The sequence below is a fragment of the Ambystoma mexicanum genome, chromosome 1p, assembly GCF_040938575.1.
Source record: "Ambystoma mexicanum isolate Mex_15411 chromosome 1p, UKY_AmexF1_1, whole genome shotgun sequence".
NCBI lineage: Eukaryota > Metazoa > Chordata > Amphibia > Caudata > Ambystomatidae > Ambystoma > Ambystoma mexicanum.
The window spans coordinates 678,707,605-678,735,085 of NC_090921.1; the positions used below are offsets into that span (position 1 = coordinate 678,707,605).

A 27,481-nucleotide genomic window follows, 5' to 3' on the forward strand; every position below is an offset into this window, starting at 1 on the left:
ATTTAAATTTACATTCACCACGCTCAGATTTTCGATATGTCCACGGATTACAAGGATTTTGGGGTGGAGAGGCTTGCAAATGAGAATGAGCAGAGCAAGGGATTAGTCTGTAAAGTTTACTGGGTGTGTTGTGTAAGGAGAGAGTTTGCCAGAACCTCTTTTTCCTGAGAGAAGAACAGATAGCTATGGCTGTGTGTTTCCGAAAACAGATTATCTGGATTTTGGGAGACTCATGGATACATTGGTTGGGGGTGCATGCAGAACGCTGTGGAGTAGCTGCAGATCTTCGATTCCCTCATGTGGAAGTACACTGGCATGGAGTGCGTGGAATGAAGTGGCTGGACCTGGTACCTCTCTGTGCTACTTTAGAGACAGAGCATCATCCAGACATAATTAGAATTAATTGTGGAGGGAACAGTTTAGGACATGTGTCTGGAATTTGCAATTTGCAATGAAAAAAGGTCTTGGGAAGGTCATGGACATGTTTCCAAATTCCCAAGCAATTTTTTCTCGTATTGCGCAAAGACAAATGTGGCTGCGTTCTTCTTCATTTGGTCCACAAATGGAGAAAGCGAGGCACAATGTCAATAAGGCTGTTTGTGCCTTTCTAAGAGATGTTGGCATGTCCTCTTTTCACAATGAAAATATTATGTTTCGTAGCACATACATTTTTCGCAGAGATGGAGTCCATCTTACTTATGCTGGCAATCAGATTTTTTTGAGAAATCTACAAAATGCATTGCAACCTTTTTTGGAATTACAGTCATCTATTTTGCAGTAGATGTTGACGATTTCAAGTTTTTCAAACACACAAAAACACCACCAAAAGGCTCTTTTCAGAGCCACCACTTCCTCCCAGAGAAAAGTTCATTAGTTTTGCTAAAGCAGCACCCTAAACTTTGTATGTCCTAGAACTGTCCGCTGACTTCCAAAAAATGCACAGGGCCCTGCACTGTTTATTTGCCACTTCTATTTTTAAACTGTGAAAGGCGGCTCTGAAAAGAGCCTTTTTTTTTGTTCTTTCATATTTCTTTTGGTTTTTTACACACGACACACTAGGAGAGGAGGGGAAAGGAGGGTAATGAAGGGACACCAACCACGGGGATAAGAAAGGGCAGGTGTAGAGAGGAAGATGTAGGGTGGGCTTTAGTTAGATAGGTAGCAGGTCTTCTGGTGCTCCGTGACCGCAGTCTCGAAAGCACTTCGAAGACTCTCCCCCCTGCGGAGTACTGCGTTGCAGTAAATACACAATATTGTGACCCTCGAAAGGTAAGGGTAAACAGCATCGTGAATGGCCTGTGAGGCAGCTGGAGGGATGCGCTCGCCCACAGGAGTGTCTCTTGTGGTGAGAGGAGTGGAAACGGAGCATGTGGTAGAGGAACTCAACCTACTACGTTCATCACAAGGTACAACCTTGCGAATGGCCCCAACGTGGAACGACTTCAGGTGTTGCTTCATGGATGTCGTACCAAAGCTGTACGAACCACGTCTCCCATGACTCAGCACCATTTTGCACTCATTGCAGGTGACCTTGTTCGCACGTGCTTTTGGTACATTACCGTGAATGGTAAACAACCGCCACACCCAAGACTCCCGGCGAGTGCTGGTAGTAGGGAGTTCCTCTACCTCATACTCTTCATCCTCTTCATCCTCGTCCTCTACATCCTCATGTTTGTTTCCCTCTGCAGGCCCTTGGGGAGGTGGTGGTGGTGGTGGGGTTAGGGGTTGTACTGAGGTAGATGTAGCAACAGCAGCCATGGATGCCATCAGGGTTGATGAGATAATATCAGCAAGAGCAGCAAAGGCAGCAAAAGTCAATCTGCAATAGCCAGAAGCACATTGAAGATCAGCTCTGGGGTGTGGTCTTTTATAGGGGTGGAGGACGCGGTCACATGATGATGTCGGGAACACGTCCGCGAAGGGAACGGGTGTCCGCAGGACACCAAATGCATGGGAACGGTCATGTGCATGCGCGTAGGTGTTCTACGGACAGTGTTCGGGTCCTCAAACAAATTAAAAGTATGACACAAGTGAGACAGACAGTTACGGACAGGCACGATGTTCGTAGGACTTATGGGTGTGGTGCGCATGTGTGTAGATGTTCTACAGACTGTACGGACAGGTATAGTGTCCTTAGGACACCTCCATTTTGTGTTTCAAAAGATTTAAATTTTCCATGAGCATGTCCATTTTTTGTTCCATGCGCTGCAGAGTATTAATTTACTTATAAAGAGAAGTATCTACCATTAGTATTACTGTCTTCAGATATTTCCTCACATGGGAAATTTTCCTCAAGCAATTCCAAAGTGCTGGACATTTCTGTGTAAAAATATATTAGTGTACCTAATACAAAAAGTTTAGAAATATATAAGAAAAATTAAGTTTACTTACTAGTTTCTGGTAAATTGTGTTCTTACTGTTGTGTAGGTCTGCTGTTGCTCCTAGTTGTGCAGTTTTTGTAAGGTAATTATGTTGGAGGCATATCTTTTTTGTTTTGTATATTCCATTTTAGTACATATGGTATTTAAATGGATGGTTGATGTGTTAGATATATAGGTTCCACTTCTTATTTATTATTACATATAATGGGCCTCATTACGACCCAGGCGGTAAGTTACCGCCTGGGCCGTGACTTTACCACCATGGCGTAAACTACGTTTACGCCATGGTGGTTGGCGGACTTACCGCCCCATTCCGACCTTGGCGGGGCGGTAAGTCCCCAATCCCCATTTACCCTTCCCCATTCCCATTTTTGCCCCATAGAGCATAATGGGAGTGGGGAAGGCGTTAATTACGCCACCGTAAATTACGGTGGCATAATTAACTCCATGGTCCCTTAGCGCCATGGATTTTAACACCTGCTAAAAGCAGGTGTTAAGTCCGCCATGGCGCTAAGGGACCTCGTACTCAGGCGGTAAGGGTCGGCGCTGTTTACGGCGCCGTAAACCCCTTACCGCCTGAGTTGTAATGAGGCCCAATGTGTTTATGTGCTGCTTTTGAACTTGTGCAGTGTTTATATGGCATGATAGAACAATTTAAGATACCCCTTGCGTGTTTGGGTAGTGTTGATTTTGTTCGCGTCCGTCCGCGGACATACGCACCGTCCACAGACATCAAAATCATTAGCAGGAGGTTCAGTATGTTCTATGTTACATGTATATAAAGTAAGGGATTCCTAGTAAACATCTATCAAATTCACACTATGAATATGTATATTCAGTAAAATAAAATTTGATAAAAGGAGGTTATCTTCTTCATGACATCACTCTGCCCTCGACAGATGTTACTCAGCGCTCCCTGATGTCTAATGGTGCGTGAAGACATCCATCCACTTTCTCAACATGGGGGTGTATTCGGTATGGTTGTCTGAGTGCATAGCATCTCTCATACACTCGATGCAGTATAGGGTCAACGCAGGGGGTCCAAAATGCAGCTCTTCTCCTGCTGTTCCAGTATGACAGCAGTGATGGGGCAAGTGTTATGGTATATATGTGCTCCTCTACATGTTGATAAAAAATGTATCAACAATCCTGGACACTACCATCTGTTCATTTAATTTAAGAAATCCAATGTTATTTTCCACTTACATCTTGAATGTATTACTAACCCTTTTGTTCCATTGTGTTTTATACAATAAATCTGTCTCATCCAGTGGACAAACAATGATATGTCATATGTTCAACCAGTTTTGGATGGTGGTATGCATCTTCAAGAGCACCAGTTCTATGAAAAACATCTCAAATGAAAGGTGACACAGTCACCTTAAGATCAAACTGCTGGTTTGGTTTATTGTAAAGAGCAAAATCCAGAGCAGACGGAGCAAGACTACCAAGAGCACCTCAGCGTCTCAGCTCCCAGCATCATCTCACCAGTAGAATCTCAGGTTAGAAGTAAACACAACAGCAGGTGCCACAGCCAATGCTGGGACTCCATGTAGAATGTTGCTTGCAGAATTCCACAGCCAATGCTGGAAACACCATGTAGAATGTTGCTTGCAGAGTTCCACACCATGTTGCTCGCAGAGTTGCACACCCAATGCTGGAAACTCCATGTAGAATGTTGCTCCCAGAGTTCCACAGCCAATGCTGGAAACTCCATGTAGAATGTTGCTCACAGAGTTCCACAGCCAATTCTGGAAACTCCATGTAGAATGTTGCTCGCAGAATTCCATAGCCAATTCTGGAAACTCCATGGAGAATGTTGCTCGCAGAGTTCCACAGCCAATTCTGGAAACTCCATGTGGAATGTTGCTTGCAGAGTTCCACAGCCAATGCTGGAGACTCCATGTAGAATGTTGCTCCCAGAGTTCCACAGCCAATGCTGCAAACTCCATGTAGAATGTTGCTCACAGAGTTCCACAGCCAATTCTGGAAACTCCATGTAGAATGTTGCTCGCAGAATTCCATAGCCACTTCTGGAAACTCCATGGAGAATGTTGCTCGAGAGTTCCACAGCCAATTCTGGAAACTCCATGTAGAATGTTGCTTGCAGAGTTCCACAGCCAATGCTGGAAACTCCATGTAGAATGTTGCTCGCAGAGTTCCACAGCCACTGCTCCATGCAGAATGTTGCTTATGAATGATTAAGCAGTACTGATCTGGAAACAACAGTGCTCAAATATAAAATATATAAAAGCATCCATATAACCATGTTATAGTTAGGGCTACATTATTGCACAATACATGTAATTGGAAGCTTATTGACTGAGGGCACTGGGTAGCTTGCCCCAGCACAGGCTCCACAGAGAATCGGGACATTTTCCGAGCACTACAGGCTTTTTTCGCAGCTGCTATCTCTGTGAGGGCCATCAGGACTGCCTCCTGGGGGGTAAATCCCTTTTCACACTTGTCTTTGTTTCCAGCAATGCACCGCTAATAGAAATAGTTTAAATAATGCAGACTTGGAAAACAATGTTTGAGTGGCCCCTTTCTCTGAAAAGTCTTGGCTTTCATTAAGTGTTATGGCTGAATGTTTAATATGCACATTTTGTGTATATTTTGCATATCATGATGAAGCATACCTTTGTCAAGCAATGGCTACACGCAGATGGCTTTATCACAAAGGCTCTTCTGGGATTGTCTAAATCTTCAACTTAGTAAGGCCTATAGAACAATGTAAAGAGATGACAAGGTTTTCAATATCAGGTGTGATCAGGTGTGAAATTATTACTAATTCCTGGCTTTTAGGCTCATTAAAAAAGTCAATTTAAAAGCAATGTGTTTGCGCCACTGTGTGTGTGTATTTGCGTGTCACGGGCAAAGTGGGAGTTTGTGGGCACTAAATGCAATCATACAGATTGGGGCAGTCTTGGCATATATTGAGGCAGACTGCAGGATTTGGGCACTAGCAGCATGAAGGTGGGCAGTGTGGGCCAGAGGTGTTGCTGGGGAGAGGGGCTGGGGGGCTATAGCCCAGGGTCTTTTGGTTGAAGCCCCGGATAGAAGCTCAGGGGCTACAACCAAAAGGCTAGCTAGCCCCGAGTCCCAACAGTTCTGACATTAGCATAGCTCCAGATCTTTTCAGACCTAGCAACAGCCCTGGTATGGGCATATATTGTGGAGAGGGGCTGCGTGTTTTCTTTGGGCACTACCAGAATGAAAAGTTGTTTTACAGTGTCAATGCTAGCATTTTCTGTTAAGACTTACCTAATTTCTTTCTTTGCATGAAAGGGGGACAGACCTTGTGAGCTGATTTGGGCACAACTTGCTTGAAAGCAGGGCAATGCTAGCATATATTGTTGAGACAGGCCTCTTTGCTTTTCTTTGGGAACAGCTATTATCAACACATGTTGCAAAATGCTCCGCTGTACTGTTGGTTACCTACATCTATTGAAGGGTTTCATCGCATCTACATAGAATTTTGGAGATTAGCATGCGTCAGATCTAGATAGAATTTTTTTAATTAGCATGCTTCACATCTAGATAGAACTGTGAAGATTAGCACATGCCACATCTAGATCGTAATGCGATAAACCAACCCTACTAAAAATCTCACACCTCTGCATACACCTCTAATACTCAAACCAAGCGCAACCATTCCTCCAAGCACAATAAACGGCACACACTTCACTACACCACAACAACAAAACAAACCACACATAGTCTCGTACAACAGCACATGACGGCAACCAACCGAAAAGCACACTTAAGCTCAGCAGTCTTAAAGGAATGCTTCGCCCAAAAAATGTTATTTCAAAAATAGATAGGCAATATAAAAAATAAAACGATTGGCATTTTTTTTTCGAAGTCCCTATGTAAAATTTTGAGCAATTCAAGCTCAAAGATAGCACATGGGGGCATCCATTTTGTGAAATGGATGCCCGCCGCTGTGCTCGCTTTGGCTTTTGCGGCACTAATGAAGGAAAAGCCAGCAAGCTGTAGTAAACAAAAGCTACCACTGGGTGGCTTTTCCTTCATTGGTGCTGTACGCGGAGGACGGGGACCGGAGACTACAGGCAGAAAAGCTGCAGCTGCATCTCGGTAAGTGCTATTTTTTTAATAAAAATAAACACTAGCTGCGTTTTTTTTTCTATGTTTTCTGGGCTGGAGGAGCCCAGAAAACTTAGAAATAAAACGGCAGCTTTAAAAACGTTGTATTTATTTTTGCGGTAGCTTTTGAAGCGACCGCAAACATAAATACAACGTTATTGTGTTTGAAAACGCTGCGGTTTTTCTTTCTAAGTTTCTCAGGCTCCTCCTCCTGCTCGGAGGAGCCTGAGAAACTCAGAAAGAAAAACCGCAGCGTGTTCAAACACAACTGCGTTGTGTTTCTGCCTGCCGTGGCTATCACTTTGGGTCTCCGGTGCTCCCCCACGGGAGCACCGGAGACCCAAAGTGAAAGCAAAGGCAGGCAGAAACACAACACGGTTGTGTTTACATGCTGCAGTGTTTCTCCCCGTAGTGAGCCCTAAAGCCCCAAATGGGAAAGCAGATTTAGGCAGAAACACAACGCGGTTGTGTTTTAAAATGCTGCAGTTTTTCTTTCTAAGTTTCTCAGGCTCAAAGGAGCCTGAGAAACTCAGAAAGAAAAACCGCAGCATTTTCAAACACAACCGCATTGTGTTTCTGCCTGCCGTGGCTATCACTTTGGGTCTCCGGTACTCCCCCAGGAGAGCACCGGAGACCCAAAGTGAAAGCAAAGGCAGAAAGAAACACAACACAGTTGTGTTTACATGCCGCTGTGTTTCTGCCTACAGCTGATTTCCCATTTGGGGCTCTCGGGCTCCCCACGGGGGGCTCGAAAGCTCCAAATGGGAAATGCTAAATGCTGCAGTGTTTCTGCCTAAATCTGCTTTCCCATTTGAGGCTCATTTGGGGCCCTAAAGCCCCAAATGGGAAAGCAGATTTAGGCAGAAACACAACGCGGTTGTGTTTGAAAACGCTGCGGTTTTTCAGAGGAGCCTGAGAAACTTAGAAAGAAAAACCGCAGCGTTTTCAAACACAATAACGTTGTATTTATGTTTACGGTCACTTCAAAAGCTACCGCAAACATAAATACGTTTTTAAAGCTGCGGTTTTATTTCTAAGTTTTCCGGGCTCCTCCAGCCCGGAAAACTTAGAAAAAAAAAATGCAGCTAGTGCTTCTTTTAAAAAAAAAAAATAGCACTTACCGAGATGCAGCTGCAGCTTTTCTGCCTGTAGTCTCCGGTCCGCGTCCTCCGAGTCCCGGCACCAATGAAGGAAAAGCCACCCAGTGGTAGCTTTTGTTTACTACAGCTGGCTGGCTTTTCCTTCATTAGTGCCGCAAAAGCAAAAGCCAGCACAGGCGGGTATCCATTTCACAAAATGGATGCGCCCATGTGCTTGCTTTTCACATTTTTGAACTTGAATTGCTCAAAATTTTACATAGGGACTTCGGAAAAAAAAATTCCAATTGTTTTTTTTTTTATATTGCCTATCTATTTTTGAAATAAAAAAAATTGGGCGAATCATTCCTTTAACCAAACTGATTCTGCCAACAGCACCTCAGAGCTCTCTTGCTCTTCTGCCGCTCAGCCCTACTAACCACCCCACCCTCTTTCCCTTTCAGATCTGCCAGAGCGCCAGGGGACCACCCCGGTGGTGACAGTGCGCAGCATAAATATCCTTTAACATTAACATGTGTTGCCCTGCAGCACTAAGTGTAAAGTCTAGGGTTTATTATAACACTTTTATAGCGAAATGCATGGTATCAACCCATTATTTAAAACATTTCTACGGTGCAGATCTGTCCAAAATCTTTCTGGATTAGTTCAGGTGTGCTCGCATTGGCCAATTCAGGGAATACCTTTACACTACTCCAAATTCACGAGGTGGCACTGTGCTAGACTGTAGTAGTATTTTCGTGGTGTGGCATGCAACCCTTCCAGGAAGACCGGTTAGGTCTCACTCCCTTCTTTGTCCAGACATTGGAAAAACGTGATTCCCCCATGCAAAACAGTTGTTTTTCCATAGTCCCTATCTCTCTTCCCCACTCCTACCTCTGTGGATAATGCCTGCATATAATCGCAACCATTGATGAATCTATGACCAAAAGACATTGTGCAAATGCCAGTCACTTAGCAATCATGTGCTCTTTCTTTCCATTCTATCTAAAACTATTGATAATCTACCGCGAAGTTGCTGGGGTATAGGAAACCAATATTAACCGCTTCACCTCAGACCCTTTGTTCAGGGAAAATCTTAAAACCCACTTGTTCCACTAATTCTCATTGTACTCCAGTGATCTACTGTAGCTTCTATAACGAGCGCCTAGATGCCCAGGTGCGGTGTGCGCTGCTATAAATGCAATAATAAATAAATATACACATACAGTGCACAGTCGCCGTGAACCTTTACCCCCAACAGCCACCTCTTCTCCCACATATTCGCCCCTTTCGCCCGCTGGAAGGCGCCCTGAGCAGCCAGGCCTCCTTCTGCGCGTTATCAATAATGTAAACATTGCCAGGCCTTCCACCTCCTTGTCGAGTTCCTAGGGAAACACGAAATGTTTGGGTGTGCCCACAGACCGCGGCCCTGCCCCTCTGCACCGCAGCAGCCTTGCCCTGCCTCCCAGGTACGGGGGTGATGTCAGCAGGCACGGCGCGCGCGCCCATTGGGTGCCTGTCAGCGCCGCAGGGCCCTCGCGCCAGCTCCTTTTCCTTCCCTGCTGCTAAAGATTCTGCAAGACGGATGAGGTGGTTTTACAAGTCTAGCGAAAGTTTAACAAGCCAGGTAAAACTTAATTCATATTTCTTGTGCATTCTCGCCAACGTTCGAATCTCGGCTCCAGCTCCTGAAAGGCATGTGTGCGGGTTGGTCGTTCGGCTTGAGGGCAAATCAACAGCAGTTATGTTTGCTTTAAAGCCGCAGTAACTTAGTGGAAGGTTAAATGCACGCCCGGTCATGTACGCACTAAAGGAAGATGGTTTCAATTTCAAAAGACAGGGAAAAGGTTTCCTGAATAAAAAAAAAATGTGACGCACAGAAAGCTGGAACTTTCCAGAAAATACCATGAGGGAGACGAGTAAAAAAGGAAAAGCGGGTTCCTGTGCTGGCACATTGCAAATGTTGCTACTCTCAAGAAGGGCTCCACTAATGAAAGGAAGAATGCAGAGTGTGGCGTTCTCCATAAATTCCGATTCCACAACAAAACCCAGAGCCCTCCACCCAGGCCGCAGGGGGCATGGATGCCCTGGCTCTGTTTACGTTTCTTTCTGTAATCTTGCCAAGGGCAACCTCATAGTTGTCATTTTTAGTTTTGGCTATTAGGTGGCGCTTATAAGGCTAAACTATTGCATTGTAGCACAGCTAGGTGGGAGAGGACATGTGAGGAGGGACACAGCTTGTGGTTGGTGTTTGGTTATCTAGCCGCCTATTTGACTGCCCATGGCCATGCTAATCCCTATGACCGTTCCCACCCACTGCCTGTTCCTCCCTCCCGCCCAAAACACCTCTTCCTGTGACCTAATCAACCTAGCTCCATCAAGCAGTAACATAAACCATGGCCTGCCAGTGTTAAATCTAAGCAGTCGGCTGAGAGATAATGGCTTGATGGCAGAGTTAATGTATTATTGGTGCAATAACAATGTCTAAAGCAAGTGTGCCTTCAGCCACTGATTTATATCTGTTCTTTGCGCCCGAGTCCTCTTAAAAACAAGTACCAACGAAGCCAACATTGTATATTGGTATTAGATAGGTGTTTGCCAGACACTCCTACCAAATTATCAGGTAATCCCACCACTTTTCACCTGTTGCCATTTTACGGCTGGGTAGAAATGCCTATCTCAGGCTTACACAAAGGTCAAGACCGTTGACTTTGACAGTGCTTGTTTAACGTTCCCTGCGTCCTCCAGTTGTTGCTGTGTTTTCACAAATGTAAATTTGCTTGCAGAAAAAGGCCCTTTTCATTTGAGTACTGGCATCCCACGGTGACTTGTAGCTTGTAGGGGATGCTCGCACCACAACTTGGCTAAAAAAATAAAGAAAGAAACTAAAAGCACATTTGACACCAGAGAGGGAATGTTCATACCTCTGCCATAGACCAGCAGGCTTAAACCCAATCTCCATGCCACCGCACATTTCCAAACAGGAACGATTGCGATTGACCACCTCCTCCTAACCCCCTTCAACCTCTGTCAAATCTTTTTCAGTGCGCAATTCAAGCACATGCGTAAAATGTCTGCAGGTGTGACGGTTTCCGGAGTGTTTGGCTCCCATTAGTGTCAATTTCCTGGGCTCTGCCCATGCAATAAAAACGGTGTGTTGATCTAAGCAGAGGTCGAAGTGGGTGGGAGCGTTTGGGAGCGGTGTTCCTCTAATTTTTTTAAGTTTTACTGTTCCTATACTTTTATTTTAAAAAGAAACCGTTCCTGAATGGTTTCGTTTTCAAATAAAAGTGTAGGAGGAAGTTAAAGCTTGCACTTCAGTGCACTGCACTGAGCATTCTCTTAAATAGCAGGCGTGTCTGTTTGGAGGTTTAGATTGTGGGTGGGAGGGGGCGTGGTGATGGGGTTTGTGGGGAGCGGGGGTAGGCCTGTAGGGAACATAGTTCCACTACTTCTTTTCGTACACTTCGACCCCCGGATCTAACCAGAGACGTCTTTATGGGAGGGCAAAAGGGGCACTTGCCCAGGGCCCTCACCTTGGAGGTGGCCCCAAAAAGGCTGCCTGATCTGAAGAAGTAAGATTACATTGTTAACCAGTCTTATCTTAAATAGCACACATCAGGATATTTTATGGGGTGCTGCTGAGTCATTAAACCCATTGCCTTTCTGTTTTGACAAGTACATTCTGCCTTGATCAATGCATCATGTATTGCTTTCTGTGTTCACTGTGGTATACATAGTTTGTGTGTTACTTACGGCACAACTCTGTAGCATTCTTTCCTTCCTGTGGGAATTATGTTGATCATGTGCAATAGGCAACAGTGAAATGCATATTGATAAATTGAGTGCGACGATGGTTCAGAAGTTAGCTCAGTGTGTGAAGCACCCATTGCAGAGATATGTGTTCATATACAAAATTAGAATATCATTATTCCAGCAAGGCTGGCTGAGTCTTTCCTATGTCTGAAGTGTATAAAACTGGATGCATATGTCCTTGGTTTTGCAGAACAACATCTGCTGGTATCAGCAATGTACCTGTACCAGATATGGAATGCCATAAAAACTAAAATGTCATCCGTATGGTGAAGGTCTAGAAATTGGTTTGTTCAGATGAGGTGTTGTAAAACCTAGGCAATCGCCTCCGCAGATGGCATCAACTGTTAGTCCAAGAGGTGAATGTGAGGTTTGCCTTCTTACATGCTTCTGGCATCATTCAGTTCATTACTTGATCTGTCTTCTTATGTAGACCATTTGAGTGGAAGGGGTGGTAGACAGAAGAGAGCGGACCAGATGTTGCAGGCCTTAGGCAAGCATATTTCAAGGTCTTCTTTTTTGACACAAAAAACAGTTAAATTTTTGGTAACAGTCAAAAGTTGTTATGCACGTTTATAAATGAAAATGTCACAAGCCATTGTTTTGGAAGTATTTAAAGCTTTAAATACAAAAGACAAACCCAGATTACATTTGTTAAATCACATCGATTGGTATGCCGGTACTTATATACTTCCCTTGATGATGGAGAGAATGAAGCTAGAACCTCTCCCATTTTGCATAGAACCCTTCTATAATATACTGTTAAAAATGGTCATGTTTAGTAATGTGATTTGTGTACATTCCAAATCCATTTTTATAAAATGAGATTGTTTTAGTTAATGGTAAGAACTGGAAAAGAAAGTGTTCAAATGTAGAAATTGCAGTGTTAGCACAAATCCCAGCTTCACCCCTTCTGCCCTTAACCAATGTGCGATCCTGGGCATCTCATTTAATCTTATATTGCCAGTCCCTAAACATTTCAAAATTTTCAGTCCTTCAGAGTGATTTTCTTCTCATGGTATGATCTTCATAAAAGACTTATTCGTGGTTTCACTGGCTATAGGGTTGCTTCCACTTTAATAGTGAGCAAATTTATATCACACACCACAGGCATTTGTTCCTTTCATGTCTAATGGCAACACTATTTGAAAACCATATCCCACTTCTAATCTCAATCTGTCTGGATAAAGACACCTTTCTGGTAGCTTCTAATCTGCATCCATTATCCATGCTACGGTATGTGTAGCATTCTCCTTCCTTCCAATTGGCCTCCTCTGTCCATGCATGATCACTTTTGCATTCTGTGAGGTAGCTAATGTGAGTTCTCTGTCTATTATGGGTGACATGTACCTTTTACATATGGTCCTGCATTAATACTACAGGCTGCACGCCTTCCTGGATGTTATTGATAACAATTGTTCTGTATGCACTAGAGCAGTAACCTATTCGTAGACCGGTAATGTTGGTCTTCAAATGCTACTTGTTTATCATTCTGATTAGAGCAAGAATGAAGAAGGTAAGGGGACTTAAAGGGAGTAAACATGCTTATTATGCTGCGAGACAGCATATCAACCTATAGGTTGTGAGCGCAACGGGTGGGGGTGGGGGTGCAACCATTATTCTTGATACCTTAATTCCTTTGGTGGAGGGGGGCCCCAAAGATGTCCTTGCCCAGGGCCCCAAAAGTGCTTAAGATGGCCCTGATCTAAGCTGGAGTCAGATTCCCTTATCAGATTCTTTCTCTTACATCTCCAAGTCGAAATCACCTGGTTCTAAGCGCCAGATCCAGTTGACACGGATTCCTCAAAGAATCTGTGAATTTCTCATACCAGTGAAGATAAGTACAACTTAGTAACTGGCGCTGGACTGAAGTTAACGTTGGACGGCAGTGGTTGAAGTGTACGAAAAGAAGTAGTGGAACTATGTTTCCTGCTGGCCTGCTCCTACTACCCACAAACCCCATTGCCACGCACCCTCCTACCTGCCATACAAACCCCTAAACAAATGCGCCTGCTGTTTAAGGGAACATTCAATGCAGTGCACTGAAGCGCACGTTTCAACTTCTATCTACGCTTTTATTTTAAATCAAAACCATTCCAGAACGGTTTCTTTTTTAAAATAAAAGAATAGGAACAGTAAAAAAATAAAATAAAAGTAGAGGAGCACCGCTCCCAACCGCTCCGGCCCACTTCGACCAATGCTGGACGGTCCTTCATCTAAGCCAGGGCCATTCTAGTGGGTTGAACTCCTCAGCCTTGTCACTCCAGAAAAACATTCATGGTCGCAAAACTTTATTCCAATGACCACATGATTTATTCCTACCAGATAGTGTTAGGAAGACTCAGTGTCCTGGGACATCCGGTGGCACTATTGATAGCAGAATTGCCAAATCCAAAAGTTTTGGTATTTGTAAGTTATTTTGCACTTGTAAAGGGTTCAACTGCCATTGGAATGAAATCAAAGCACTATGGGGCATAACCGCATTACAAAGAGCACAGCGCCCCCTGGAGGTAAGTGTGGAATGTAAGCAAAGTATTACATAGCAAGCTTGCAGCCTCCACCCAGCCTTGGCACAGTCAGTGGCATATTCTGTTGAGTGCACCACAAGGAAGCATTAGAAGCTGAAGATTGGGCGCTTGCTAACATTATGAGACGGGGCGTGGGGGAGGGGGTGGCAGAGAGCAGGATCACATGGAAACAGTCTCCTCAACTCTGACACGATTTATTAATTCAGACATGCAGGCCTTCTGAGAGTCCCTCATCAGCTTGCAACATGGGTGGACCCCAAAGACTAGAGAGAGGACCAGCAAACCTGTGGCCATGAATGGCAGAAAACAAAAGAAAGCATAATAAGAAATTAAATGGAAGTTTGAGCTTGGGTGCATTCATTAAATATCCTGGGGACAATGTGGTGGGTACAGATAAGGCCTTCAGTCTAAAATTGATGCACCAGCAGTGAATTGTGAAAAACAGACCAGACTACATTGACATCTGTAAGAGGCCTCATAGAGTTAAGTCCCCCGGCTTGAAGCCCTTATAAAATCATCTTTCCTAATAGCTAAATTGGGCGACATTATGATGGTCACCATAAGAACCCTTCCCCCGGAAGATACTCTCAGTAGAAGAGTGAGGAAATGCAAATAAAGATTTAAAGAAGGTTGCACAGTTGGACACTCTGGCGTGGAAATTCACACGCTACAGATAGAGAATGCCAAATTAAACTTGATCAGACACATTTCCTGGGGTGGGAAAAGCAGGCGACTGCCCGGGGAGCACACCTAAATAGCTCAGGGTGAGAGGAAGGGTGCAGGAAGGAGCCCACCCAGACTACTGCCTCTTAGCTCGCTGCCAGTAAAACGTTAAGCATTCTTTTGTTACAAACAAAGGAATGCATATTGCAGCAGACACAAGCACTGTGCCCTTTGCCCTCTGTGTTGACATAGCCTTTAAAGCGGGGGTAATTTATTAAGTGAAAAGCCATTGTTTTTACACAGTATGTACTTAACATTTCAGTGTTAAGATCTGAAAATGGGGCATTTTTATTCTGAAGGCCAGCACAAAGCATCAGTTAGCTTCCAAGAGAATGAACGTGCCAAACAGGAAATGTTTTAAACTATGTTCTTTATGTTCATGTCTTTTTATTTGACTCACCAACACGTTTTTTTGGTATATTACTTTTTAGTTACATATGGAGCATGCCTGTGAAGGTAAACTATAATTTCCTTGAGTTTTAAGTATTCTAGTGGCTGCTTTGGGACATGAACTAAATGCATCCGCTCAGCATCAAAGTTCTTTTCATTTTCTTAAAAAACCAACCAGTGCCTAGAGCACACCAGATGGCTCCTCATTGTGACTTGGCACCTTGATCAGGAAAGCAGGTACTGGGGACCCGTTACCATGCATAAACCTGTTTTGTTTAAAACGCGTCATCAGCTTATTACTGGTCAGGCTAAAGTTTGGAGGAGGTACAATCCTTTCTGTGTATCCTTTCTGTGCATTGTTTATTGGATGTCTCTTATAGGGTATCCTTTCCTGTCTATAGATATAATTCTCTAAAGATGTTTCTGTATTGGGGGCTGGACATGCTCACACTGAGACCTAGCCCCTTCTAATCTAAAATTCTCCAGAAACAAGAAGCAAAAGGGTCCTTGTACCCCTTTTGAGTGGCTGATGTTGCAGCCATTTTATACTCACATCCAAAAACTTAATGTCCTAATGAGTATATATGGTTCATGGTTACAGACTTTTTAATGTTAGGGTGTGTTGTAAACAATGATGTGAGCATCACACCATTTGTCTGTTATGCATTTAGAGATTAATATTTACAACCCTTTTATTACAGACTTGTTTATCAAATATACAGATCCCTTATCACTGCTATATCCCTGAAATGCTCTGTGATGTAATGCAAAGCAGACAGGAACACTCATTTGTGTTATTTGTCCCATTTCCCACCCTCTTAGAGGTATTTTGAAAGAGTACAACAGGAGTGTACCAGACTGTTCATTTTGGAATGACAACCTTCTATCAGAAAGTAATTCATATGGTTAGTCTAGTATTGCCCCTTGCAAAATACAAGAGAGGAGGTATGAACAGAATGCCTGCAACATAGGGCCAGTGGTCAGTGGGGCCTCATACCCTGGCAGGCTGGTTACACCACAGTATGCCAGTACGGACAGTTTGAAACTGCATTCAGGCAAGGCCTTCCCTAAGAGAAGGTGACAGAAGAACGATTTACTTGGGCAGGAACAGCTGTGTTTTCACATTACATTTATTTCTGTAATGTACTTGAATTCTTGAATTACAATGTCATTACAATGTAATGAAAACAGCTTCATTTGTATAGCAATGATATATTGATATTGAGGAGGGGTTTTGTTGCTCAAAACAGAGGTGTAGTTTGGGAGTGACGTGTGCCAGTCAGCAGGGGGTGGGGGTGGAGGGCACATTCTAGTGTTTCGCCCTGGGCACCAAGTGGCTAAAAACTGCCCTGTCCTTGATTCATGATAAATCAAGTGTCATCATTACGAATATGGAGTCACTACCTTTAGGAGAACTGAGGGATGCCCAGAAGATTAAAGTGTTGGCATGGTTATGGAAGAAAATAGGCCCAGGACTGATTGGACCCCAGGATTTCCAAATCCTGCAAAGAACACACAGAAAATACTGGACTTCATCAAATAAATTGCAACAAGATTCTCAATAAGTCATTTGACAAAAAGAATAGGTTTTCCATTTTTTTTAAAATAAAAATACAAAAAGAAATGTAATTGAGGGTCAAGGTCTCGGTTTGTCCCTGTATCCTCTTCTCATCCTCACAGGAGGGTGCACTCCCCTAACGCAGGCTCTCTGCTCCAACAGGTCTGATGACAGTGCAGGTTTCTCTCTGTCGCCGGGTGACCCCCACTATCTAGGCTACTCCTATTATAGGCAAGCCGAAAGGCCAGAGACATACCTATGTAACTCCTTCAGGGACATTATGAGTGACCTAGCGGGGTAGTCTATTTGTCATGGAACCCTTTCTCTGGATTTCTTCACTCTCGCCTGTCTCCTCTCTCTCTCCATCTCGCTTTCTCCCTCTCCAAACTCTGTCTCCTGGTCTTATTGATCTCTCTCCCTTTATCACTCTCCACTTCCCTCTGAATATTACTCTTTCCACCACTACCACTGCCTCTACACTCCACTACCCTCATACCTCCTCCCTCTCTCACACTCTCACCCTCCTGTCACTCCCCCCTAATCTCCCTCCACAATTATCTATGTACGCTCACTCACTCACACACAGCTGGAGCATACATAACATCCCCCGAAAGAGAGCTGTTCCACCTGTTGACTCAGCCATCCCGCAGCTCAAAGATGACTTAACCCAGCGCCTCTGAGTCAAGTATTGTACTCCTGCTGCTACATACATAAAGGCTCAAGTGTCCATGCATTCACTTAGTAGGAATGCCTTGACACGACTCCAGGCTCTTCAGGTCAACTCAAAAGTTACTATGTTCCCCACCAGGGTAATATATATGCCCGTGATTCCAGCGCCTTGCCCACAAGCTTGAAACCACGCATAAGACCCTTGTTCAGAGCCACATCCTTAGGCCCAGAAGAAGAAAGCCTCCACTTCCTGCCGAAAAGTCTTTGGACCAGCACTCCCTTTTGCAATCCACGATACACCATCAGGAAATATTGTTCCGATGTTGACCTTGGATTGGTCTTTACGCACCCACTGTGACCATGTACGGGTCACCTTTATATCCAGATCAATTTTGTTGAACTTGTTAAGAGTCTACAATGTAATTCACAGTCAGAAATATGCATCCTTTCTATCTGTCCACATTAGGCTCTAATTTTGTGGGCTTTTCCCCCCAGTTTTAATGCAAATTCATGTATGATATTGGTTTTGCATTTTTTCTGTCTACCATGTATGTGCAACATATTATTTGCTTTGTAGTATACACATTTGTATTTGTGTGTTAATCATTTGAGAATGCACTCAACATCGTAATCTGTGTATTTCTCCTTGTATACGCTTTATCAAAGATTGTTAAAGATTTTTGTCTGTCAGAAGTGTTATACAAACATTTAATAAATAGCGGCCACTAAGTCACCTGCTTTTCTGTCTCAACACATTTGTAATGATTCTTACATCTGTCCCAGGTTTGTGCTATCCACTTAATTTGGCACTACATTGTCCATTGATTTGACCACTCAGGGCTGAGACAGGGTTCTTTCTTTCTCTTTGTTGAGGCTAACTTGGCTACATCCTCCCCCTTTTTGAAAATATTCCCACTGTAATTACAAGTGTGCCAACAGTGTACATTGGAAGACCAGACCCCTCTGTTCTCAGGTTCTACTTGCCCTTTTGGGTCTTCCCAGTTTACAGGGCTACCCCTTGGGCCTACTACTCTCACTCACTCCAAGCATACCACAAGAATTAGTACCACTCTCTCAATCCCAACAATTTACCTTCACTTGCTCCAAACATTCCAAAAATCTCCTAGGCTTCCTTCTCCACTTGCTGCACACTTTTTGCTAATCTCTTGATTCTGTTGGCCACTTACCCGGGCGCGATTGTGCATTAACCACCCGTACCACCGCCATTAAAATAGGAAAGGGAGTAGGTCCCTTTTTGGAGACGGCGGGCATTTTGGAACATGTTTTCTATGGCTGCCGTCATCCGAAAAGGAACCTAGTCCCTTTTTCGATTTTAGTGGCAGTGGCCAATTATTTTAGTGAGAAAGATATGCAAAAGCATACAAAAAGATCCAGGACATTGCGCCTTTATAAAGGTAAATGCAGATGTATTTTATTCTCATCTGTAATATGAAAATTGCCCTCTATTAGGACCGCCATGCAGTTTCCTGTATGCTTTGCTCTCTCTTCCCAAACATGGCTCCAGTAAGTTAGCTGGTGCCAGCTCTGCTGCTGCTACTCCCTTGTAGCTTGCCAGAGAATTCTGTCATAGGTATTTGTTCTCCCATTCAGCTCCTGAATGGCCGAGGCTAGTCAATTTTTCTGTTCCAGGGTGGGTCTTGTTTAGATCCAGGTGCATTGTGGTACTTGTAGTTTTATCGATGGTGCTGCCTCCTGGAAACCACCTCACAGAGAAGAGAAAGAGACCTGGCTAGGACAGTGCCTGATGAATAGTGGGACAGGGAAAGAGGTACCAATACACATGCATGGCTTCACACCTACAAGGACATTCAATTCCTTTCTTTCCCTAGCACCGTGATTGCCTTTCCCCATTACCATTGTTTCTTGCATGCTAATTATCTTCCAAGCATTCTTTTTTGTCTTTTCCCCCTTCATATTTTCTTAATATTTTGTCTAATTCGGTATTAACGTTAATGAAAACTGTATTCCTTAAAGCTATTTTCCAAAATACTCATGCGACTAAATACTCACACCACTTGCCAAGTATTGGCATCACATGCCCAAGTACTATAATTTTTTTCCAGTAAATAACACAATGGGGGTCATCCCAAATTGTACGGTATCTCAGTGGTAAATCCGCCGGGAAACCGCCCAAAGCAATTAGCGTTACCATAACTTGGTCTTGCACTATTAGCTCCGGATCCCAAGTTGCGGTGGGGTGGTAAGTCCCCATTTGTATTGGGTCCATTGGCCCCAATGGGGCATTATCGGCGCAATTACTGCGGTGCTAATACCACTGCAGTAATTGCACCGAAAATGGGTGGAAAGTTGGCAGTTGTACCCCCAGCTCAGAGCTGGAGGTGAATCCCCAACTTTCCACACAAATCATAGTTGGGTGGAGCGGTAATGCAGTGGTAATAGTATTACTGACACATTCTTACCACTCTGCCCACCTTGTGATAAGGCCTATACTTAGATACTGCCTTTATATGGGAGGCATCGCCCTCATCAACCAAGGATTGGACTTATTTGACCATCTGCTCACACCAATTGCAGGCACTGCCCTCATATGCCCTGGCAGGCCATTAGCCTGATATTGCATCATATGCACAGGGTCTTCTCACATTATTTGGCAGCTATTGTCATCATAAGGTCAGGTACCCTACCCGCTGCATAGTGTCATAATATTCCCAGATACATTTACCTTTTGCAAGGTACGGGCATTGTATTCCCAGGTACTGATGCCATTTGTCGTGTTTGCCATCATACGACCAGGAAGTCATACAGTTTACTGGGTATCCACATCCCATACATAGTTACTCACATCATATGCCAGGGTTTGAAATTCTGATACTAACTAGCCACACTGATATGATAGGTTATTTATAATGCGCTTAATACCCAGAGGTTTCGAAGTGCGGACCCGGGAATAGAACGTGTGTTGATTTGTGTAGTTTTGTTTCCAAGGCGAGCACGTTGCCCCTGAGCTATCCTCCCGAGACAGTGTTTTCAAGCTGTTGCCATCATTTTACACACATCACATGTGAGATATTGCCACCATTGTCCACATGTGGGCAGTATGTGCCCAGGTGCCCATACCTTTTGGCAGGTATTCCTATCCTATGCCAGTTACCCCATTTAATACATGTTTCACAATATATGATGTTTATGCTATGTATTTTGTAAACACGCTGCTACCACCTGTTGCATCCTGGCATTGACGAGTGAATGGACACCGTTGACGGATGCACATTATTGTGTGATTAGCTATGGTTGGAATGGACGTCTAAACAGCAAATGGTTATTAGTGAGCCGCATGCCCATCAGAAGAGTATTCCAGAGAGCTATGACCTGAAAGGAGACAGCTCTGCCAATCGGAATCGCGCTGGAGACTCGCTGAGCGGAGGGATCGGGGATGTGCATGCGGAAGCATGTTGTTAGGTGTGAAAAGGAAGTCCCCTGTCTAGAACTGCTTGATGAATCATACACAAGGGCAGACATATGACCGGCTTCTTGACTGCAAGCCCTGGAGTTTGTGAAGAGCAGGAGTTCATTTAATTTGGCGGAAGCTCGCGTTGGGAGCATTGTGGCCGAATTATGAACGCAGTGCAGCCCAAAGTAAGTCCAGCCTTGATTGAACCAAGGCCATGGCTGCCTGGGTCCTCAATGGCTGGTCCAAGTGCGGGAACAGATGTTTGAAAGACTTCAGATGTCCCTGTATGGTCACCCTGGGAGATACAGCTGAGTAGGTAGACATGCAGGGCAAGATGTTTCACCTGGGCAGATGGCTTGTGCCAGGAACCCAAAGTCACTGGGCAAAGGGGATCAAATGGGATATGGAGACCTGCCAACCTCTGGAAATCCTGTCTTTGATGGATTGACTTTGAGAATGTGTCACTCATCCTTTCCTTCAGAGCCGGGAGACTGTGTGAAAATAGATTTGGCCGGGATGGCAGAGAAAGAGAATTCAGTGCCAGTGCTGTCTGTGTGTCATCATCATAGTTATAAAAGGAACACGCAAAGGAATCAATCAGACTTGCAAGGAAGTGAAAATACCTATTAAAAAGAAGGGGGAACAGAGCAGGGCCCTGGGGGAGGCCCAGGGGGACAGGCCCTTTGCCAGCTGGTTCTACCATTTGCCCAGGTATTTATTTTCCCACTAGGCTTTTCCTTTGTGTGTCCATGCAGTGATATCACTTGCAAGGTTTTTGATTCATAGGCCTTGGTACTCAAACCATGTGCTAGCTGACGTCACATACCGCGCTACTAACATCGTCTGTCAGGCATCACCAGCATATGGCTAGGTACCCACTACATTACACATGTATTGGCATCATAGGTACAGACAATTTTACTTCTCTGAATTTAAGAATAGAGAATACCAGAAGGTCTTCATCCCAAGCAACAAGGAAACTGTCTGCATTCCTGTAAGGTTCTCGTTGTTATAGCATTGTGGCTAGCAGTGCAGCTATTTTACCCACACATAGGCAAATATTTCCAGGCGAGCCTTTATTTTGCTAACTCACTTTATAAACAGAAGGCACTTACATGATCTCCAACTGTTTGGTGCTCAAGATCTGCACCATGTACTTCTGATGGATGGTTATTTCCCAGAAGCATCACAGGGAATGTGTATTAAACCGCCTTGTGCTGCATGATGGCACAATAGAACACAGTGGATGCATATAAACATGGTTAGATTCCGTGGTATTCTATCAGCTTAAAACATGCACTTATTTAGGCCTGGCAGCCCTATTGAAACCTGGCATGCGACTGGCCACCCTTGGAGTCTTCACCCGTACAATGTAGTGCACATTGCAAATGTCAGTCACCACAGTTCCACCACACTTGATCTGAAGTGTCAGCATCTTCATACTTAAATATTCCTTAATCATTGAGTCCAAGACATGATTCCTGAACTATGCCTGGATCTTAAGCACCATTGATCTAATCGAATGATCCTCGCTGGTGAGGCCAATGACGCGCTGTCTTATTAATATAACTGTACGCCCTCCATGTACAAGTGACATGGAAAACCCTGACAACTTATAGAAAGGCAGAACTCATTGACTTCGCGCCACAATATCTAGTGCTGAAAGCTCACAACGCAAGCCTGGAGACAGGCCCCCTTAACATCTGGAGACACAAATGCCAAGAAATAATGGGCCACATAGGCATCAGCATGGACATACTGCACAAAAATCCAAGAAAAGTAAAAGAGGCTCTCTTGGCAAATGATTGGGCCCAAACAGAAGAAATACGTGCAAAATAAAAGACTCACACACTCTCAAATAAACGACGTAAACTTAACTTCCCGAAAGAACTCCCAAACTACCTAAGAAAGAGCGAAAACCCAAAACACAGAGATGCCTTACTCCGTTTTAGACTGAACATCCTAAGAGCTCGCCAGAATCTAAAAAAAAATACGGCATGGTGAAAGATGACAAGTGTAGTGTGTGCAACACAGAAGGAGAATCTTTACAACACTTGACGATGTTCTCTGAAGAACTCAAATCTGAGAGAGAATGGTCACTCTTACTCACGCTACCAACAACATGTGGTTTAGACTCTGACGCATGGTGGGACGCCATGTACGTTGTCCTCAACAAAAAAACTGTCAGAGGCTTGGGTATGCTACTAGAAGTCACACAAAAAAAACTAGCCGGGCAAGACCAACTCGAAGCCTTGTGACCAGTTAAAACCTCCACCTGGTTCAAATAGCCAAACATAGATGAAACAAAAGACTATGGAGTGAAATAGAACCAACACTGACATTAAACTGAAAAATGTTCGGCTTGGTGATCAAGACAATTGGTTGGAATGTTAAGTAAAAATTGTATTAATTTATGATAAATGCTTTAATAAAAAAAAAACTTAAGAAAATAATGGTGGGTGAATCTCAATGCAAAGGCATTAAACCAGGTAGTCTTATATGCCGCTGTTGCAAATTATTTGGTGATTTACAATCAAAAACTGTGTGGGCCTTAGTCTTTAAAATGGGTTTGCCTCACTACTTTGCAATAATAATGAGCGATCAATTTTAGCAAAGCGGTCCACTGTATTTTGTCTTTGAGACTATGCATGTCAGTGTTCAGCGAGAAGATCCAACACTGCTCCAAAAACAACTCTCTTTGCGAATGATCCGCCCCTGGAGCTCAAACCTTTTTTATAAAACAACCAGAAAAAGGTCATTAGACTAATGACCCATTTTCATGAAGTTTTTAACTAATGAGATTTGTCCCACTTCCATTCCTCATTTGGGACACGAGAGGGCTACCTGTGTGAAGTAGGACAAAAGAGACTATGTCCGTTTACATGTTTTAGTTTGCTCCTTTGTGAGCCAATATTCCAGCAAGGCATGCGTGATCCTGCACTGCATTGCTGCTCTTTGATCCCATTTCGCGTGACCAGAACCTATACTAAAATTGATTAATCCTCTCTGTATTTGTTCCAACAACTGTTCCCAACTCAGGAAAGATGGCACACAAGTTAAGCACTCATCTCAGACATGAGGCCAGACAGCATTTGAATCCGGTGCCAGGGCCGACTGAGCCCTAAAGCCTGCCAGTGGCAGCTGGTTCATTAGGGAACCTGCGGAGTCTCGAGAGGACGGTGAAGGTCGCCTGGCTGGGTCGGTCGTTATAGTTAGCCTAAGGACTGTCGGTGTGTGTCAAAAGTAAGCTTACAGGCAGCACCTTGCTATGGTCTTGTAAATATGCTCTAACACAAGTTATTATATGTGAGAAGTTCTATTATTGAGTACTTACAGCTGTTACATGAGCATGTGCATATGAAAAGCCCCACACAGCTGTACCTAGTTACCATGTCTCTGAATCCTCCCAAAGCAACTTTAAATCGAAATCACAAAATAAACCCCATTATTTGAATTTTCTTGTTTGTTCTGTTCTTAGAATTTTAGCTATTCTTCATTCCATTAAAACAAGGGGCATGGGTGTGTATAAGCACATGGTAATGATATGATTTGTTTACTTGGCATGACCACTCTATAAAATAAGGTGTTCTTTTTGCTTCTGGAAAGCAGAACATTCACAATAATTGTACTTTGATGTACATCTAGACTTTTGAAATGAATGTCTTCAAGTACCTTGTTAGGCAGAAATCTCCTTTCTGTGCTAATTCCCTTCAACCTTAGAGACCCCCCCAGCTCTTTTGATGGACTTTATGACTTTTCAATGTTTATCCTGGAGTGAGTGAGACATTTTTCTCACTCTCTCATGTTTTTTATTATATTTTTGGTGTCTGTCAAACTCCATAGGCCTCACCTTTTGTATTGTGACACACAGCACCTTCAGTGCAGTGTCACAGAGAAGTCCTTTGGATTTCTCTTAAGGTTTAAATACCTTCTCTTGGATAAACTGCTGTTTTCAAGAGTAGTAAAGTGAAAATTACTTTACTTACCTTTTTCTCTTTGTAGACCCAGCACACCCCATCTTATGTGTAGTGCTGGGGGTTACTTAGTATACCCTTTGTCTACTTTTTTTGTTGCTTTATTTGTGTTGGTTTATTAAACCTTTACAAAATGTCAGCAAACATGTAGAAACAAACAATATTAGAAAAACATCATATACAGATATCCAGCAATTTTCACACCAATATCAAAACCTTAGAAAACATATAAGAAAATAAAAACCTTTTAAGAGTGAATTTAAATATCAGCATAGCTACCATGGATGCATATTCTCATGCCCATTAAGTTCAAACTTTCTAATATTACTGCTAGGAAGTAATAAAAGGTTGACAAGTACATTTTAAAATCTAACCAGTAGTGTCAATTCATTAATACAAATCACATATGTTTTTCAAAAAAGCAGTCACACTTATCCTTAACGCAATCGAATTGCCATGCCTCATTTCATACCACAAGACTTCTCTATCAACACTATGAATAGAAAAAACAAATTGTTTAAAATATAAAATTGGTTGAGTCATAAGGGCAGGAAAGATGAGTAAAATATGCTCCAAGATTTCATTTGTTCCCTCATTTTTACAGACTCTACACCATTTCCATGTATCTGAAGACATATTCCGAGTGTTAAGTATGCAGTTGGTTTTTAACACATTCATCCTAACCCTCATAAAAACATTACGTACATTTCTACTTGGGTACTTAGATAGGTATTCTTCAATTACAGGGAAACATTTCCAAAAGGAGTGGACCTGGTTATAGATTTTTGACTGTGATATATTTGTTATATTCTGTTGCCAATCACTACCTTTCAGAATTTTTTTACTTTTAGCGGATTAGACAGCAGCATTTCAGTTGTCGCACCCAAATTTAGGAGAACATCTTCACCTTCACTTTTCAGTTGATTCTGAAATTCACTTATATTTTCCATGCCCGCTACTACATATAAGTCAGAATCTCTACCAGTTAAACATTTCCTCCATAAAAGAGCTCTTTTCCACAGTATAAGTGATTTCAAAGATTGAATACTTAGCTCATACCCAATAACATCAATTGGAACACACTTAGGTATTGTCATGATGCCTACCTCCAAAGTGCCAGACAAGACCCACCTACCCCAGAGGCAGACATCATGTCTTCAAGGGAAGTCACAACAGCCTCAAGTAGGGGCTCTTTGGACTCAGTCCTGGCGCCTTTGGCGCCAGGCTCATATCGGGCCACAGTCCTGGCGCCATAGGAGCCAGGCTCATAAAAGGGGACTTTGTGTTAAAGGTGCTTAGTGTTAATTTACCTGATGCAGACCATGCTGCAACATCCAGGCCTTCTGAGGCCTGAATGGGGCTACTTTATCTTTGGAACTACTTAACCACACGGGTGTGGTCAGGGGAGGAATAAATACCTGAGAGGAAGGATACATACCTGGAACTACTTAGAAGGCTGTTTAAGCCACGCCCAAGCAGCAACTCACGCTTTGCGTTGCTCTGCATCTAGCAGCTGGATGCTCACCATGTTTGCTCCTGCATTCTGTCTTCTGCCACTCCTGCCAGCATCCTGGAACACCTGCAAAGAGAGAAGAGAAGAGAAAAGGGTAAAGAAGAGTCCTTACCTGCTAAATCCGCATTCCGGAGACATCTCGCCGACGGTCCTGAAAAGGAAGACATCCATTTAAAAGCACATCGCATTGATCGCTGCAGCGCCACATCTCACTCACCTGTACAAGGTACCACCACGTTCTACGGCGACATCTGGACTCGCAGCCATATCACCGCGCCTAGGAAGAAAAAGACAAGAATAAAGGTGAGAGGGGAAAGAAAACAAGGAAACCCTAATTTCCATTACAAAGCTTACCTGTTGGGTTATTCCAACTTCAATTCGGGTCGGTGCCGCATCCTGGCATTTCCGGACCCTGGCCCCTAAGGGGAAAAAGAGACATCAGCGTTAGTGGGCGCATGAAAAGACGTTACCCAATGCCCATTAAAGACTTACCTGATTTCTTCTGGATTGATCTTTGTTTCTGGTCGGTGCCGCATCCAGGGATTTCCGGACCCCGGCCCCTATGGGGAAAAAAGACATCAGCGTTAGTGGGCGCATGAAAAGACATTACCCAAACGCCCATTAAAGACTTACCTGATTTCTTCTGGATTGAGCTTCGTTTCGGGTCGGTGCCGCATCCAGGCATTTCCGGACCCCAGCCCCTATGGGGAAAAAAGACATCAGCGTTAGTGAGCGCATTGATACAAGGACACTGAGAGAACTCTCATCAAGCTCACCAGAGTCTCATTCTTCGGTTCCACAGCTCTTCTCGGAATAGTTTCCGCACCTGAAAAAGAGACAATGAACAATTATTATTGCGGAATCATACTCATTAACAGAATCCTTACGGTACTATACCGGGAAAACAAAACTTGAACCCCCTACAATCAAAATCCCAGTGAAGTAACTGGATACAACGCGCCCCTGCATGAGAAGCAGGATGGAGAGCTCAACCTTTCAAACCCTAAGGTGAGACTTCACGTGGGGGTCGCAGGAGGGTTTCGTAGAGGGGTGAGAAGGGAGCGGGAGGCTTATACTTTCTCCCGCAGATTATTAATACTCCCTTTTCACATACAGAAAGATATTCCTGCGAGCCAGACAAGCCAGATTCGAAGGTCCGGTCCAGTCCATCTTCCAGGTCCTGCGCTTCACCATAGACGAAGCAACAACACTCCAAACCAGACCTGCGCCTCCGTGGGAGTCAGGTGAGCGTAACAGAACGCGAAGCCTCAGGGCCGGTAACACATTCCACTACAGAAATGACACTAGTGGGACAG

The 27,481-nt window shown here is 43.8% G+C and overlaps 1 protein-coding gene across 5 annotated transcripts in view; it reads left to right on the plus strand.

The window, feature by feature from the left end:
* BNIPL (BCL2 interacting protein like) overlaps positions 1 to 27,481 on the plus strand; it is a 337,025-nt gene that overhangs the window by 130,213 nt on the left and 179,331 nt on the right. For 3 of the 5 annotated variants that reach the window (XM_069649766.1, XM_069649769.1, XM_069649770.1), the window contains exon 1: positions 11,037 to 11,139. The exons of 1 other annotated variant lie outside the window; for it this stretch is intronic. In XM_069649766.1, the coding sequence (XP_069505867.1) occupies positions 11,063 to 11,139 (77 nt within the window). In that variant the 5' untranslated portion in view covers positions 11,037 to 11,062. Of the gene's footprint in view, positions 1 to 9,079; positions 9,192 to 11,036; positions 11,140 to 27,481 lie in introns of those variants that run through there. One more of the 5 variants, XM_069649768.1, reaches the window with a different exon arrangement.